Below are 19171 nucleotides of genomic sequence, written 5' to 3' on the forward strand. Positions count from 1 at the left end.
TCCATTATCTTCAACAAGCACTGGAACAGAACCTTAGAACAGAAGGCCTTCAGCAGCATGGCTGTATGAATACTTAAATTGGAAAGGATAATTATACGGGCAGGATACACGGAGAAACTGACAAATAAGAAAACACCAAACTCTAAGAACCTTGGATCCAAGTGGCCAGAAAAACATCATCCCATTAGTAACAGTTTAGCTTCATTTCTTTTTGTTGAATCCAGCATTGTTCTGGACAACCAAACACTGGACACGGTTCATATATGGATATACAGTATTTGATTCTAATTCTAAGCCATCTTGACCAACACTTATTGAAAGCAGTAGCTTAACATATGAGCTAAACAGATTCATGGCACATCACACTGCCTCTCAAACACAGGTAAAATGACCTCTGTTAAGTTTTATACCATGCTGAAACATACTTAAGGCATTCTTATACTTACTTATTATTACTGATAAACTTATTCTAACATGTCTGTGTACCCATTTCTTTTGCACAAAATACTAAAAGATTGCCACCATCTACATTAAGATTTAAGCAGTCAAGACTGAGCTTTTTTAAAAAATCCATTACACTCGATTACTATAACATTCTTGTCCACAACATGTTTGGGTTCTAAAGATTATTATTGCAAAGGTGATGAATTTTAAGGAGCTTCACCCCCAAATATGAAGAGACCACCATGAGGCACAGTGTATCCCTAAGAATGCCATGCTATTGGACATACACTGTAGTTCAAAGGAGGCTAAAATGGTAAATACAGCATGAAGCAGAAGCACAGTAATCAGTAGACTTAGACCAAAGTTACGGTAGCAGATATTAAAATGCACGAAGTGTATTTAGAAATTAATGTAATTAACTCAGTTTTCCTAATCTTAAAGGAAACTTTTATATTATGTTTTTCTTAAACATAAACCGAAGTTCTTTCCAGCAGTCATTTACAATTTAGCTATCTAGAATCTCCACTTCATCTGTGGATTGAGACAGCATGAACTTTGTTTTTTAACAAGTATTTTTTACACATGAAAAACAAAACAAAAACAGCAAAAACCTTTAGCTAACAGCTACTGTGTATTCAATAGTTGGGGGAAATGGTAAGTGGCACATGTGCAGTGGCAGCTTCTCACTGTTTGATACACCAGTGAAAGTTATTTGTGTCTTGGAGAGGGAGATGGCGAAATTGTGTCCCCTCACATAGGGTGAAATTCACTCCTATGTGGAGTAGGCCTGCACAGAGGTAAATTTCACCCATAACATGCAACTGAACCTATGCATCCCTCTGTAAATGGTAAAATATTCAATCACTGGTCATCAAAAAGTATACAGTTAGATTTTCACATGTCTTGCATCTCTCCCAATTTGAAACAGTTAAATAAAACATTTTCTAAGCAATGATTTAAAAATAAAGGGCCAAACTATAATTAGCATCAAAAAATAAAAAAGTCCTCTTATGGCTTTGATCTTCCTTGTGAAGGATAAAAGTAGAAGAGTATTGCCACACTTAAAAAAAATATATGTATATATTCACACTAACAAGCATTACTATTTTTTCCTCTGCTTTTGACTTTGGGTCTTTGCAGTACTTATTAGGGAACCCAAGCATGTGCTGATTCCAGCCAGGTGGAGCAGAGACCCAGCTGCCTCTTTCAGCTCCTCGTCAATTTCTTGACATAACTCCTTGAGAGCTTTCTTGCTAGGCTTACTTTTGTCAGAGGTATCTACACAAGGTTGTGATGCATAGCCACTGTCTCCAAGAGGGTCGTCTTCATAGTCAATGTCCGTATCCACTTCACTATGAAATCCTTCACTGCCATCGCTTTCTGCATGGCTGGTCTTTGAGATAAATTCATACACTTCATCAACAGAGGACAAGGAAGACATACTGGACCTAGATGCACAACATTGTGAAGCCATGCTGCTAGCACTGTAATTGTGATCCTCCTTTGGATCAATATTAGTGGCTGGAGAATTATTTTCTTGCAGATTTATGGAATTGTGATGATTAAATGCACTGCCATAACTCCTCTTCTTGGGCGCCTCGAGAGGTTGGGCCTTCTCACCTATTGAAAGCAAAGATGTATAAGTAAGCAAAATAGCTCAAACTAAAATCTACCATCCCAGTCTGTCCGACTGATGTGCAAAGGTTAGATTTCTAAACTGAGTATTTAGTTTACATAGTTTCCATTTAACAAACACTGAATACTAGAAGATCTTGATATTCAGCAAATCCTGAATATGAATAGTAGTGGTAGAGAAGCGGGCTAGAAGTATAGTGTCTCTAACTATGGAGTGGCAGAAAGCAACCAGACTAATGTAAGAAAGCAGAAATGGGGTCCCTGTAAAACTGGGGAATGTTGGCAGAAGGGGCTGAATCTGCAGGATGGCCACCCTACTGCCTCCCTACCATTTATAAGCTAGCCACAGAGTTTCTCAAGAACTGGTCCGTGGACCAGCATCAGTCCCCGAGATCTTCCTGACACGGTATAGGAAGGCAGCAAGCCGCTCACTGCTATTGAAAAGGTTGAGAAACACTGAGCTAGAATATACCTCACTTCTGAAATTTTCAGCTATAATTTTTTTAGCTTTCAATGAAGGAAAAAACAATGCGTAAAACTGTTTATGCTTACAGTCTAAAATCCTTTGTTCTATGGAAGTATTTAACAGCATCATTGCAGTAGCAGCATCAATATCAGATTCTGTAAAGGAGAGGTAGCAAAAAGTTAGGTTTCATTCTGGGGTGGAGTGGAGAACAAGGAATCCTGTTAAAAAGTAACAACAGCAACAATAATATGCATTTATAGTTGGACACCCAAGAAATTGGAATCATGTGTCAAAGAATCCCAAATAGGCATGACTGCTGTATGCTTAAAAATTAGCTCATGAGCATGAGTGAATGTGACTCGATTAGAACTACCATTGCAGAACAAATCACAGTGTATTTTAGTGGTGAAACCAATATTATAATGTACATTTCTAATGTACATTACCAGAGCTGAAGTCAAGGAAGAGTAGCCTCACATCAGGCATTTTTCTATATGTATGATCAGGCTGCAATGTTATATTTATCTATGAATAATTGCTATTCATAACAATACAAAGAAAAAGATTAGCCATCTGCCACAACAGAGATCTGCCTTAAGCAGCCTTGGAACGTATTCTACAAACTACATGTTTGTAGAATTGCATTAGTTAAATGCAGCACTGAGATTCAACATGGATGAGTAGCATCTTTATATTACTGCAACACAAAGAGCTTTCCTTGCAATATCCATCACGTTACCCACAAGTCAAATGGAACACCCAAGCAGAGATACCAAAGGAAAAAAATTATAAAATTCTTCAATCTACGGAGCATGAAGGTATAAAGAATAAATGGGCAATTGAAGACCTAAAAATAATTAGATAAACAGCATTGCTTTAACTCAAAATTACACATGTAGCTGTAGAAATTCTATCCTATGGACAGCAGGGTGAAATCATCAGTTTCTTGAAGAGCCCAACCACAACACTGGACAGTATTGTAAAACCACTAAACTTACTAACTGGAATCAGAATTAGCTGGGTTAGTAATTAGCTCCCTGCTCACAATGCAAGAGCTATTATTATCATAGAATATCAGGGTTGGAAGGTTTCAGAGTAGCTGCCGTGTTAGTCTGTATCCGCAAAAAGAAAAGGAGTACTTGTGGCACCTTAGACTAACACATTTATTTGACAGGTTTCAGAGGAACAGCCGTGTTAGTCTGTATTCGCAAAAAGAAAAGGAGTACTTGTGGCACCTTAGAGACTAACCAATTTATTTGAGCATGAGCTTTCGTGAGCTACAGCTCACTTCATCAGATGTTTACCGTGGAAACTGCAGCAGACTTTATATACACACAGAAATCATGAAACAATACCTCCTCCCACCCCACTGTCCTGCTGGTAATAGCTTATCTAAAGTGATCAACAGGTGGGCCATTTCCAGCACAAATCCAGGTTTTCTCACCCTCCACCCCCCCACACAAATTCACTCTCCTGCTGGTGCTAGCCCATCCAAAGTGACAACTCTTTACATAATCAAGTCGGGCTATTTCCTGCATAGATCAAGGTTTTCTCACATCCCCCCCACCCCCATACACACACAAACTCACTCTCCTGCTGGTAATAGCTCATCTAAACTGACCATTCTCCAGGTTTAAATCCAAGTTAAACCAGAACATCTGGGGGGGGGGGGGGGTAGGAAAAAACAAGAGGAAACAGGCTACCTTGCATAATGACTTAGCCACTCCCAGTCTCTATTTAAGCCTAAATTAATAGTATCCAATTTGCAAATGAATTCCAATTCAGCAGTTTCTCGCTGGAGTCTGGATTTGAAGTTTTTTTGTTTTAAGATAGCGACCTTCATGTCTGTGATTGCGTGACCAGAGAGATTGAAGTGTTCTCCGACTGGTTTATGAATGTTATAATTCTTGACATCTGATTTGTGTCCATTTATTCTTTTACGTAGAGACTGTCCAGTTTGACCAATGTACATGGCAGAGGGGCATTGCTGGCACATGATGGCATAGATCACATTGGTGGATGTGCAGGTGAACGAGCCTCTGATAGTGTGGCTGATGTTATTAGGCCCTGTGATGGTGTCCCCTGAATAGATATGTGGGCACAATTGGCAACGGGCTTTGTTGCAAGGATAAGTTCCTGGGTTAGTGGTTCTGTTGTGTGGTATGTGGTTGTTGGTGAGTATTTGCTTCAGGTTGCGGGGCTGTCTGTAGGCAAGGACTGGCCTGTCTCCCAAGACTTGTGAGAGTGTTGGGTCATCCTTTAGGATAGGTTGTAGATCCTTAATAATGCGTTGGAGGGGTTTTAGTTGGGGGCTGAAGGTGACGGCTAGTGGCGTTCTGTTATTTTCTTTGTTAGGCCTGTCCTGTAGTAGGTAACTTCTGGGAACTCTTCTGGCTCTATCAATCTGTTTCTTTACTTCTGCAGGTGGGTATTGTAGTTGTAAGAAAGCTTGACAGAGATCTTGTAGGTGTTTGTCTCTGTCTGAGGGGTTGGAGCAAATGCGGTTGTATCGCAGAGCTTGGCTGTAGACGATGGATCGTGTGGTGTGGTCAGGGTGAAAGCTGGAGGCATGCAGGTAGGAATAGCGGTCAGTAGGTTTACGGTATAGGGTGGTGTTTATGTGGCCATTGTTTATTAGCACTGTAGTGTCCAGGAAGTGGATCTCTTGTGTGGACTGGACCAGGCTGAGGTTGGTGGTGGGATGGAAATTGTTGAAATCATGGTGGAATTCCTCAAGGGCTTCTTTTCCATGGGTCCAGATGATGAAGATGTCATCAATATAGCGCAAGTAGAGTAGGGGCTTTAGGGGACGAGAGCTGAGGAAGCGTTGTTCTAAATCAGCCATAAAAATGTTGGCATACTGTGGGGCCATGCGGGTACCCATAGCAGTGCCGCTGATCTGAAGGTATACATTGTCCCCAAATGTGAAATAGTTATGGGTAAGGACAAAGTCACAAAGTTCAGCCACCAGGTTAGCCGTGACATTATCGGGGATAGATCAAATCCGCACAGACACACCCCTGGAACCCCGACCTGGGATATTCTGTCTACTACCCAAGATCCATAAACCTGGAAATCCTGGGCGCCCCATCATCTCAGGCATTGGCACCCTGACAGCAGGATTGTCTGGCTATGTAGACTCCCTCCTCAGGCCCTACGCTACCAGCACTCCCAGCTACCTTCGAGACACCACTGACTTCCTGAGGAAACTTCAATCCATCGGTGATCTTCCTGATAACACCATCCTGGCTACTATGGATGTAGAAGCCCTCTACACCAACATTCCACACAAAGATGGACTACAAGCCGTCAAGAACACTATCCCCGATAATGTCACGGCTAACCTGGTGGCTGAACTTTGTGACTTTGTCCTTACCCATAACTATTTCACATTTGGGGACAATGTATACCTTCAGATCAGCGGCACTGCTATGGGTACCCGCATGGCCCCACAGTATGCCAACATTTTTATGGCTGATTTAGAACAACGCTTCCTCAGCTCTCGTCCCCTAAAGCCCCTACTCTACTTGCGCTATATTGATGACATCTTCATCATCTGGACCCATGGAAAAGAAGCCCTTGAGGAATTCCACCATGATTTCAACAATTTCCATCCCACCACCAACCTCAGCCTGGTCCAGTCCACACAAGAGATCCACTTCCTGGACACTACAGTGCTAATAAACAATGGCCACATAAACACCACCCTATACCGTAAACCTACTGACCGCTATTCCTACCTGCATGCCTCCAGCTTTCACCCTGACCACACCACACGATCCATCGTCTACAGCCAAGCTCTGCGATACAACCGCATTTGCTCCAACCCCTCAGACAGAGACAAACACCTACAAGATCTCTGTCAAGCTTTCTTACAACTACAATACCCACCTGCAGAAGTAAAGAAACAGATTGATAGAGCCAGAAGAGTTCCCAGAAGTTACCTACTACAGGACAGGCCTAACAAAGAAAATAACAGAACGCCACTAGCCGTCACCTTCAGCCCCCAACTAAAACCCCTCCAACGCATTATTAAGGATCTACAACCTATCCTAAAGGATGACCCAACACTCTCACAAGTCTTGGGAGACAGGCCAGTCCTTGCCTACAGACAGCCCCGCAACCTGAAGCAAATACTCACCAACAACCACATACCACACAACAGAACCACTAACCCAGGAACTTATCCTTGCAACAAAGCCCGTTGCCAATTGTGCCCACATATCTATTCAGGGGACACCATCACAGGGCCTAATAACATCAGCCACACTATCAGAGGCTCGTTCACCTGCACATCCACCAATGTGATCTATGCCATCATGTGCCAGCAATGCCCCTCTGCCATGTACATTGGTCAAACTGGACAGTCTCTACGTAAAAGAATAAATGGACACAAATCAGATGTCAAGAATTATAACATTCATAAACCAGTCGGAGAACACTTCAATCTCTCTGGTCACGCAATCACAGACATGAAGGTCGCTATCTTAAAACAAAAAAACTTCAAATCCAGACTCCAGCGAGAAACTGCTGAATTGGAATTCATTTGCAAATTGGATACTATTAATTTAGGCTTAAATAGAGACTGGGAGTGGCTAAGTCATTATGCAAGGTAGCCTGTTTCCTCTTGTTTTTTCCTACCCCCCCCCCCCCCAGATGTTCTGGTTTAACTTGGATTTAAACCTGGAGAATGGTCAGTTTAGATGAGCTATTACCAGCAGGAGAGTGAGTTTGTGTGTGTATGGGGGTGGGGGGGATGTGAGAAAACCTTGATCTATGCAGGAAATAGCCCGACTTGATTATGTAAAGAGTTGTCACTTTGGATGGGCTAGCACCAGCAGGAGAGTGAATTTGTGTGGGGGGGTGGAGGGTGAGAAAACCTGGATTTGTGCTGGAAATGGCCCACCTGTTGATCACTTTAGATAAGCTATTACCAGCAGGACAGTGGGGTGGGAGGAGGTATTGTTTCATGATTTCTGTGTGTATATAAAGTCTGCTGCAGTTTCCACGGTAAACATCTGATGAAGTGAGCTGTAGCTCACGAAAGCTCATGCTCAAATAAATTGGTTAGTCTCTAAGGTGCCACAAGTACTCCTTTTCTTTTTACATTTATTTGAGCATAAGCTTTCGTGAGCTACAGCTCACTTCATCGGATGCATGCACTGCATCCACTGCATGCATCCGATGAAGTGAGCTGTAGCTCACAAAAGCTTATGCTCAAATAAATGTGTTAGTCTCTAGGGTTGGAAGGGACCTCAGGAGGTCATCTAGTCCAACCCCCTGCTCGAAGCAGGACCAATCCCCAACTAAATCATCCCAGCCAGGGCTTTGTCAAGCCTGACCTTAAAAACTTTTAAGGAAGGAGATTCCATCACCTCCTTAGGTAACCCATTCCAGTGCTTCACCACCCTCCTAGTGAAAAAGTTTTTCCTAATAGCCACCTAAACCTCCCCCACTGCAACTTGAGACCATTACTCCTTGTCCTGTCCTCTTCTACCACTGAGAATAGTCTAGAACCATCCTCTCTGGAACAACCTCTCAGGTAGTTGAAAGCAGCTTTCAAATCCCCCCTCATTCTTCTCTTCTGCAGACTAAACAATCCCAGTTCCCTCAGCCTCTCCTCATAACTCATGTGTTCCAGACCCCTAATCATTTTTGTTGCCCTTCGCTGGACTCTCTCCAATTTATCCACATCCTTCTTGTAGTGTGGGGCCCAAAACTGGACACAGTACTCCAGATGAGGCCTCACCAATGTCGAATAGAGGGGGACGATCACGTCCCTCGATCTGCTAGCTATGCCCCTACTTATACATCCCAAAATGCCATTGGCCTTCTTGGCAACAAGGGCACACTGCTGACTCATATCCAGCTTCTCGTCCACTGTCACCCCTAGGTCCTTTTCCGCAGAACTGCTACCTAGCCATTCGGTCCCTAGTCTGTAGCTGTGCATTGGGTTCTTCCGTCCTAAGTGCAGGACCCTGCACTTATCCTTATTGAACCTCATCAGATTTCTTTTGGCCCAATCCTCCAATATGTCTAGGTCCCTCTGTATCCTATCCCTCCCCTCCAGCGTATCTACCACTCCTCCCAGTTTAGTATCATCCGCAAATTTGCTGAGAGTGCAATCCACACCATCCTCCAGATCATTTATGAAGATATTGAACAAAACCGGCCCCAGGACCGACCCCTGGGGCACTCCACTTGACACCGGCTGCCAATTAGACCTGGAGCCATTGATCACTACCCGTTGAGCCCGACAATCTAGCCAACTTTCTACCCACCTTATAGTGCATTCATCCAGCCCATACTTCTTTCACTTGCTGACAAGAATACTGTGGGAGACCATGTCAAAAGCTTTGCTAAAGTCAAGAAACAATACATCCACTGCTTTCCCTTCATCCACAGAACCAGTAATCCCATCATAGAAGGCGATTAGATTAGTCAGGCATGACCTTCCCTTGGTGAATCCATGCTGACTGTTCCTGATCACTTTCCTCTCATGTAAGTGATTCAGGATTGATTCTTTGAGGACCTGCTCCATGATTTTTCCGGGGACTGAGGTGAGGCTGATTAGCCTGTAGTTCCCAGGATCCTCCTTCTTCCCTTTTTTAAAGATTGGCACTACATTAGCCTTTTTCCAGTCATCCGGGACTTCCCCCGTTCACCACGAGTATTCAAAGATAATGGCCAATGGCTCTAATGGCTTTTCCACCAAATATTTAGTGGAAAAGGTTTCTGTATGTCTGTCCTATTCTATGCTATTTCAGGGCATCTTAAATGTTTTTTAAGCAGAGGAAAGCAATAAATGAGCCTTTTACAGACATTCTCTCCCTGATCTTTTTTCAGCAGCATAACAGAATCAGAAACACATTTCTCTTGTATGGCGCACGAGTCAGACAAAAGGAGAGCACCTGTTTATGGTATGAGGGTTTCAAAGTGTATGAGGGGTTATCAGCACCTGTTTATAGTATGAGGTTTACAAGGTGTTTCGAAGGTGGGAACCCCCTATGAAGTACCCTGGGTGTCTCACAGAGGGAGAACACATAGTGTAAGCATGTATGGGGAGTGGTGGACTGTGAAATGTATTGGGAGCAATGCCTGGGAAAGGAACCTTTATGGGGGAGAAGAGAAGAGAAGCTGGCTACTCAGAGTTTTCCCCTGTTAACCATCTGTTGAAGTTTGAACTGGTGGTACACAGCAGCTCATATGGCTCTTTGTTTTTCCTGATGGCAATACTATTACTAATTATTATTAAATGAACAGCTATCATCCTTAGACATGGGAGTTATATATTTACATTTCAAGAGGAAAATAAACTATCACATTGGGTCAAATTTCTCCATGACCAGTGATGAATTCAGCTTAATTTTTAGGAAGAACATAGTCATGTTTGGGATCACGTACAACAATTTGGATAATTACTAAGATGTCTATGCATTTACAAAGCTTTTCTTAGAATTCACTTCACAGAAGGCCCTGAAAGCCAGCCTGATACTATTTCAGGAAGGGGGGATTAAGCTTCTGTTTTCAGTGCTAACTATAGAACATATACATTTTTCACTTAAAATACATTTCCCATTTAAAATGGGAGAATGCTAAAACAAAATTCTGTACAGTCTGCCTACTGCTCATGAAATTTTTATTCTTTTCCTTTCCAAAATGATGCTGGCAGCAACACAACCACTGAATTTACAGATCTTATGAAACCAACAGACAAAAAAAGTTGTGAACTATTATTTTGCTCCATTATCTTGATCAGGAAGTGAAATGTTCAGAATTATCACTTGTTGCCAGACATTTTCTTTTAGCATATGATGTTGGTATATAAAAACCACTTTATTAAATTACAAGGAGCTATAAACAAGACAGAACAAGACAGTTCAAGACAGAACTACCTGTGAGCATGGTTTCTGCATCTCAGTACCCCAGTGCAGAACTCATGAGTCGCAGTTCTTTCTTTCACCTTGCAAGCAGCTCTTCAGGTCACCACTAACGTATTTTGGCTTGCTCTGTCTTGCTGCAATATACTTTCCCAAATTTATGCTTCCCCAGCACCATGGCTAAAGAACACACTAAAAGAAGTCTTCAGTCTCAACAACAGCTGCCTCCTAAGACCCAGGGAACACTAATGGCTTGCCTCTAACAGAGAGGATTTTCTGAACTGCTGTACGATATGTAGAAATTCAATTAGAACTGATACAAATCCTTGATACATCAAATTGGAATGACTAAAATCAAATTGGAATGACTAAAATCAGAGGTGATGCATTGGGGGGGAGAAAGCGGGGCCACATGCCCCCCGCCCCCAGATTTCTCTCAGAGTTTGTTTATTTTTGTGGGGGTGTGGGTCAAAATACGTCATCCCCCCATCAACAGTTTTCATTGTCTCTTACTAGCAATCCCAAACCTGTATTCGGCACATCAGAACAGTCATTTAAAAAAGAGTGAGATACAGAATTCTATTCTACAGCAAGCCCTTGGGATACTTAGAGCAAACATGTCTATCTTTTATTCCCTAGAGCAGTGGTTCCCAAACTTGTTCCGTCGCTTGTGCAGGGAAAGCCCCTGGCAGGCCAGGCCAGTTTGTTCACCTGCCGCGTCTGCAGGTTCGGCCGATCGTGGCTCCCAGTGTCCGCGGTTTGCTGCTCCAGGCCAATGGGAGCTGCTGGAAGCGGTGGCCAGTATGTCCCTCGGCCCGTGCCGCTTCCTGCTGCTCCCATTGGCCTGGAGCAGTGAACCGCGGCCACTGGGAGCCACGATCAGCTGAACCTGCGGATCAGTAGGTAAGCAGCCTGGCCTGGCAAGGGCTTTCCCTGCACAAGCGGCAGAACAAGTTTGGGAACCACTGTGCTAGAGAAGGTGCGCAGAAAAGGCTCAACAGCTGTTCAGCAGACAGACAAGGAAACATCCTTTGTACAGCATCATGAGACAACCAAAAACCTGGTTTGGATGAATGGAATTTAATGCTGCCTGCTGATAGCTGATCTATCCTCAAAAGTCCGGACTAACTTTTCTGGTGGTCTGTGGTTGAAAATTAAAACTAACCTCCCATTTCATTTGCCTAAAGCCCCCCACAGAACTGAAAAAATGGATTATTTAATCTGCCCCAGTCTGCTACATCACTAAATTCCTGCTTAGATTCTATTAAGTCAGTTGTGCCTCATACTGGAATTTGAGACGAGCACTTAAGGTTTATAGCTAAAAAAAAATTAAGAACCAACATATTTTCTTGGCAGCCAGCCAGTTCAAGATCCAGGATAAGTCACTTAACACCCCTCCCCCATCCAAAACTGCAATCAGCAGAGATCCTCTACAGACACATTTCCTTCTTGCTCAGGACACTAAACCTCTGGTGGAATATGCCTTATTATTGATCAGTCAAGCCCTGAACTCAGCCATATACAACAGGCTCTCTCTGTACGAATCCTAGTTCAGGTACTAGGATTCCTACAGAGAGAGCCTGTTGTATATGGTGGTTTTAGTATATTTCTGGAACCACTGTACAGAATACGATGTTTTGAAATCAGAGGCCGCTTTCCCTATCTAGGGAGAAATGAAGTGCCAACATTATACTTGGCTGTAGATGGAGATAAACTAAGGTGAAAGATGTACCATTTACATGTAACAATAACACTACCTTTGAATGTGAAAGCTGGATTACCCTAATGGCTAATTTTTTAGAACAGGAAGTCTACAGGTTAGGGCGACTGCAAGATCCCAAACCCTTGTTATACTGCACTCATCAAAACCTGGATGGACTGATTAGATAGAACCTGCTGGGATGAGGAAATGGCTACCAGAAAGGCATAATATGCACTTATAGTTAACTAACATTTCTTTTTTGTCCATGTGGTAAAGAATCCAAAACCTACATGACTGTTATATGACCAAAAATTAACACATTATGTAGTGAGGATGAGAGTGTGACTTTATTAGCGCTACCATTGCAGAACAAATCACAATGTGTTTTAGTGATGATAAAATACTTCACTTCAGCATCAGAGAGAGTCTTCTATAAATGACCGGGCTATTGAAGTGCACTGCATACTTGGCGTACATTCTGTGTCGGATGGACACACATTAAGATGTATTAGAGTCAAGACAGTGCAGTTCAGATCAATAACTGAGTATATCAACAGGAAGGTTCGGACTCTGCAGGGACTTGAACAGAGAATTTTCAGATCCAAATACACACAACTTAAAATGAATTTCCATTAGCTTCCAGTAGCAGTACAGCTTACATCTTTTCAGACTTCGAGCCACTAGTGACTGAAGTTCTCATAACAGCCATAAATCACACAGAAGGATGACTACATTTTGAAGTGTCTTTTAGTGCTCTACAAAAATAACTATGCTTAAACAGGGTTGTGAGGCAAAAAAAATTCTATGTCCTCATGGGAAAGGGAAAAAAATTGTATTACACTGTTGAGCCCTAACAGCAGCTAAACATATTGTTAATCCTTAACAGTGTACTCATTCAGGCCCTTCCAATCTCTCTCCATTACCTTTTTTGGGGATGATTTAAAGGTGTATCTATATCAGTGGTGGCTGAAATTCTGTGGCCTGCGTTGTGCAGGAGGTCAGACTAGATGATCATAATGGTCCCTTCTGACCTAAATATCTATGAATCTATGAATCAGGGGTCGGCAACCTTTTAGAAGTAGTGTGCCAAGTCTTCATTTATTCACTGTAATTTAAGGTTTCGCGTGCCAATATTACATTTTAACCTTCTTAGAAAGTCTCTCTCTCTAAATCTATATTATATAACTAAACTATTGTTGTATGAAAAGTAAATAAGGTTTTTTAAATGCTTAAGAAGCTTCATTTAAAATTAAATTAAAATGCAGATCTTATCAGTTTAGTGTGATCCTTGCCCTTGCTTTTCCTTGCTGAGTTTTCCAATGTCCCTACGCAGGCAGTGGGCTGAGCAGGGCCAGCGGCCGGGACCCCGGCTGGCAAGGGGCCAGCGGCTGGAACCCCAGACCGGAAGCGAGCTGAGCGGGGCCGGTGGCTGGTATACCAGGCTGGCAGCGGGTTGAGTGGGGCCAGTGGCCGGAACCCCAGCTGGCAGGGGTACGGCAGACAGAACCCCAGCCCGGCAGCAAAGTGCCACTGAAAATCAGTTTGCGTGCCGATTTGGCACACGTGCCCTAGGTTGCTGACCCCGATCTATATTATAAGAGCTACTGATTGCAAGGAAGGTTATGTGCTCTAATATTTATTTTATTACTAATTCAGTTGGGAAAACAGAGCTATAATCTGGATATGGGAAAGTGTTACATACTAAGATGTCAACAGTTGTATCTAAAGCCAATAAATACATTAAAACCTATTTGATCTGGTGACAGGTTCTATGGTACCAATGGAAACAAAAAACAAGACAATGGAGTAAACTTTTTCTTGAATAAAAGGGATGGTAGCCTCCTATGCCCTTGAGGCTGGCTTGAAAATGTAGTAAGTGTCACACAGGTTCACCATGGTTAACACCCACTTGTCAATGAAGACTGATGCACAATCCTCTCTTTAAAAAAAAGAGGGGAGGGGCAAAACCCCCAGATATTGCACAGTAAAGACAGGCACAAAAGTCAGCTTCTTGTTAGAATTTGCTTCATCTGAAGGCAAATGAAATTTCCCTTGAAAATAAAATAAAGGAGAAGGGAAGAGACCTTTTGAAAGAAGGACAGCCCGTATTAAGGAGTGGTGCAGAGGAAATGGCGTGTCTCGGATACATAGGGAGGGGAATCTTTATAATCTGTCATATCATTAACAGAGCCCTGTACTCTTCAGACTGCAAGGGGGACCATCACATGCTTTTATTACAAATCACCCTCTGCCCTTACTGGCTGTTGGAGCACAGCAGGCCATAAAGGAGGATTGGCTCCTCGAACAGTGGAACCCCTTTTCAGCACCAGGATGGCAAAAGATAGACATGCTATTTTTCCTCCTTTGCATAACTGTGAGACTCACATCTGGATCCCATAGTATTTTATGGATCTCATGAGTAGACCATAGGAAACTGTAATCCTGCACCTCTGCCTTGTGGGATAGATCCATGATTTATCCAAATGCAGTTTCTCCTCTCTGAAAGGTAAAAGCCAACATTTTTTGACATTGCAGAGAGATGTGCTGGCCCATGGTGCAGCCATAGGGCTCTTCTGGCTACCACATTAATCATCATGACTTTAGGCATAAATCTTCAGATACTTCTGTACCTTACAACATAAATAACCAGACTCAGGGCTATACCAGAGAAGAGTTTTTCTCCCACTGTCATAGAGAATAGAAAACAAGGAGAACAGACAAGCAGAATTTAATACACAAAGCTTTGCAGGACATAGCCATAAGAGTAGCCATAAAGCAGGATATCCTGCACAGAGCATTTATGAGGTGGGATGGCAGCGTTAACCAGGCTACTCTAGATTTATTTACACCATGACATCCTTGTGTCATAAAGGCGCAGCATATGCCCATATCACTATAACAGTGCACACATTGGTGTAATTACACCAAGGTATAAAATGTAAACTTTTTTTAAAAAATAGCTCTTGTGATGGATTTACTAAAAGAACAAAATCAGTTTAAACCAAAGACACACTAGTACAACTAAGGAGCACTCAATTAACTGACTTTTCTGAAAGAGTCTTTGTACACTTTGAAAAACGTCCATCTGCACATTTCAGTCTAGAATTTATTCTTAATATGAATAGCATTGTGGGAGGGCAAAACATACAGAAAATTAATGCCATAATTACCTTTGAAAGACCGGCCATGATTCTGCTTAAGTACTGAGGTTAAGTAATGAGGACAGGATGACCTACTGAAAAGAAAAATTTTTTTACTAAAGCCATAAATAGTACTAAATTTAATATACTGTGAATAGATGAAGTGAAGAAATTTCTATACCACAAAAAGTTAAAAGAAAAAAGTCATTAAAATAGGAGAGGTAAGCCAAGGAAGCCCCACAATTTCTACTACTTTTGGTAGATAGGTGGTAAGCAAGCCAGTCTGATTACTGTATTATATAGATTTATAATCAGGACTCAAAAAAGCCCACTCGCTTTGGGGTGATTAGGAAACTTTGCTTGGCCAGCCATCAACTTCTGCAGATTCTAGGTGTTCATTAACATTTTTAAAAAAGCTCTAGCCTTTATGGTTGCGAAGAAAACTTTCTAAATATGACATAAGTGTAAATCAGTGCAGTGATGTCCAGAACCCAGGTGCCTCTACTGTTGCTAAGGATTTTGCCAGGCTGCAGCTAAATGAAGACTATCAAGAGTTTTGTCGGTTTCATTGCTGCTAATCAAAATGCAGTGGTCAATGACGAATTAAGTCAATCTCACTCTGCAGTTGCTAGAGAAAGCTCTGAACAGAAGTAAAAGCAGGCAATGGAACTTTTTACTGGGGAGGAAGATTCAAAACCTGAGACTTGGGGAGCAGTAAAGCAACACAGATATGTGCCTCTTCCCTTCACAGCAGCCAGGAGGCTTGGAAGTGGGGCAAAGCAAAGGACTCCCAGACACACTAATAGCCAGAAGACTACAGTGGAAGGAAGGAACAGAGAGACTTCTTTTTCCAAAGGAAACGGAGAGCAGAGGAGAGGGCCTTCAAATGTAATCAGACACGTAAACCCTCAAATGGGGTCCATGGACAGGTGAGGGGAGGTTGGCTTGTCTCCTAGATGTTGCCTTTGGCGACTGTGCACTCCTCCACCCCCATCTTTCATATTGGTCTCAGACACTGAAGACAATGCAGGAAGCGATACACTGTAATATTACAGAAAAGACAAAAATGAGAGAAAAACCAGGGAAGAAAAGGAGTGGGGGGGGGGGGGGGGAAAAGATATGTAGTAAGCAGAGCTGCTTAAACAGGACTTGACTCATACATTAATTTACAAATTTCACAAGTATTTGTCAAATACAGTTATTTGACAGATACTTTTTGTATTATCTGACCAGCTCTAAAGCTGGCCCTATACTATTCTGTGAATACATTATTCAATACATACAAGTGAAATTAATCAAGTAAATACATAAAGTGAAATTAATCAAGTCGTATATTCAGAAAATATTTTTGATACTCAACCAGCCCTTGTAGTATGTTAAATTTCATTAAAAATTTATACAAAAGAAGTTTGATTAGCAATATGTTGCAATTAAATACCGCATACAACAAACAGTGCACAACTGTTTTATTCCTCCAAATTGCATGGAGCATTGGTCTTATTTACCATCGTAGAAGGATTTGAACTCAGGTTAGTAGGCAATGATAGATTTTTCAAGCCCAGTGTATAATCAGAACTTTGCAGTGAGCATGGGCCATGATTAAAGATTAAAAAAACCTGGGTGCCTAAAAAGTTAGGCAACCTTATTTTCAGAAGTACTTCTAAATCCATAGTTAGCAACCTTATTTTCAGAAGTACTGAACACCCACAAATCCTAATGAAATCAATGGGAATTGCTGGTTGCTTAGCACTTTTAAAAATCAATTTTAGATAGCTAACTACAGATTTAAGACCTTACTTTAGGCATCTAGTTTGGGAAACCTTGGCCATAATGTTTAGATGAGTTTGTGTTAAATTTTGTTAGTTCTCTAGGGTTTTTTCCATTTTACAGGTTCTATCTGAGATTTTTGTTTTAAAAATGTATTTATTTCTTCGAATTGAGCTTAATTTCAATTGAATCCTTTGGCTGACATTAATGTTTTTATTTATGACTGTCTCATTCCTTTGGTTGCGCACGTCCTTACAGCTCTGGAATCATCTGTTCGTGTGGCATGCCCATGATCAGAGGTAGATTAAAGTCTCATAGGGCCCTGGACCAGAGCAAATGGGGGGACCCTGGCACCCTGCCCCACCCCTTCCACCTGCAGCCCTACCCCTGTTCCACCCCTTTCCCATAGTCCCAACCTATTTCACCCTTTCCCTGCAGCCCTGCCCCTGCTCTGCCCATGGCCCCGCCTCGTTCCACCCATTCCCTCCGCAGCCTTGCACCAATTCCGCACATGGCCCCGCCCCACTCTACCTCTTCCCCCATGACCCTGCTCTCTTCTTTCCATCACCACTACCCCTGGGGCTGTGGCGGGGGTAGATTTTTCCAGTGGCCCCAAATTTGCTGGCGCCCCTAGGCATAGACCCTTGGGCATGTGCAGTAATCTGCCACTGCCCATGATATTTTTGTTATTAGTCCAATTACCACTGCGGATTCATCCTTATCATATAACCATAATTCAATTTGGCATAGTTAATGGTCTCCGCTGAGGAGGGTTTCAAAACTAAAATAGCGATGGTGCAGCAGATCAGGGACAAAAGTGCACTAATTGAGGTGTGTAAGGAAACTGGTACATTGCTAGCCTGCATTATATTTGGCTGTAGTTACTGATATCAGTCTCATTTTCATTGGCACTTAAAATTGTCACATTCACCATAGAAGAAAACATAATCGTTTAGCTCTATAAACAAACACAGCTATTTCAATTTTTTGTCTGGGTGGGTTGCTGTGGGGCGGGAGAGGATGAACAAGGAGAATTTATTCAAAGAATGGAAAATCACAACTGTTATCAGCAGGAAAATAAGGGATCTACACAACATTGTTTGATTTACAGTCCTTCACATAAAGATGAAGTGGCAAGTATGCAAGAAATATAGCAACCTGTCCTTTCACATGGGCTCAGATCCTGCAAACACTATGTCCACACATAATTTGACTTCAATGGAACTAATCACACGAGAAAAGCTATACACATGCTTAAGTGTTTGCAGGATCAGGATCTAGGTGATCATCAACCCAAAGGCAAAATGCACATATTGAAACCTGTAGCCTGGCCATGCTCAGTATTCTCAACTTGCTTAACAGGTTTCACAGAAACAAAGTACATCACTTATACCAATCATTTACTGTACCAAAGTTTTATGTCTAAAAACAGGTTCTGCAGATCAGAAGTTGACGAAAATTTTAAAAGGCAACAATTATGTTTTTTGGGACTACAAGTGAACAATGCTAAAATATTACTGACTACAAATATAAGCCCTCTTGATGAAATCTGGGGCTTCCTCTGGCACAGTAACCATAATTTTCTCTCTCTTCATAGGAGGATAGGATTAAGCTGTGGGGGTTGGGGGAGAATAGCATTCTGTTTGGCATTACTATAGATGTATATTTTGTTCACTAATAAAAGTAGCAGTTAGATTCATAAAGGCCAGAAGGGATGATCTGATCTTCTTGTCTGAACTGCTGGGTACCAGAGGCCATTAAATTTCACTCAGATACCCCTGTACTGAGCATAACAATTTGTGTTTGATTAAAGCATAACTTCCAGAAGGCATCTAATCTGGATTCGAAGACATCGAGTGATGGAGAATCCACTACTTCCCTTGTTAGTTTTCTCCAATGATTAATCACACACTTAAAAATTTGTGCCTAATTTTTTCTTTGAATATGTCTGGTTTCAGCTTCCAGATACTGGTTCTTGTTGCCTCTTTCTCTGCTAGATTGAAGAGCGCTTTAGTACCTGGTATTTTCTCCATGTGAAGGTCCTTATATGCTGTAATCAAGTCATCTCTGAATCTTCTGTTTGATAAACTAAATAGATTGTGAGCTCTCAAAGTCTCTCACTGTAAGACATTTTCTC

General features: G+C 42.0%; 1 protein-coding gene across 14 annotated transcripts in view; it reads right to left on the reverse strand.

The window, feature by feature from the left end:
- Nucleotides 1-395: 395 nt before the first annotated feature.
- Nucleotides 396-19171, reverse strand: part of FOXN2 (forkhead box N2) — a 134335-nt gene continuing 115559 nt past the window's right edge. For 9 of the 14 annotated variants that reach the window (XM_073339249.2, XM_073339243.1, XM_073339245.1 and 6 more), the window contains 3 exons: nucleotides 15298-15362; nucleotides 2632-2700; nucleotides 396-2064 (listed from right to left, as the gene is read on the reverse strand). In XM_073339249.2, coding sequence (XP_073195350.1) covers nucleotides 1547-2064; nucleotides 2632-2700; nucleotides 15298-15362 — 652 coding nt within the window. In that variant the 3' untranslated portion in view covers nucleotides 396-1546. Of the gene's footprint in view, nucleotides 2065-2329; nucleotides 2701-14480; nucleotides 14627-15297; nucleotides 15363-19171 lie in introns of those variants that run through there. The other 5 variants (XM_073339250.1, XM_073339253.2, XM_073339252.1 and 2 more) reach the window with 5 other exon arrangements.

This window comes from Lepidochelys kempii, chromosome 3 (assembly GCF_965140285.1).
Source record: "Lepidochelys kempii isolate rLepKem1 chromosome 3, rLepKem1.hap1, whole genome shotgun sequence".
Lineage (NCBI taxonomy): Eukaryota > Metazoa > Chordata > Testudines > Cheloniidae > Lepidochelys > Lepidochelys kempii.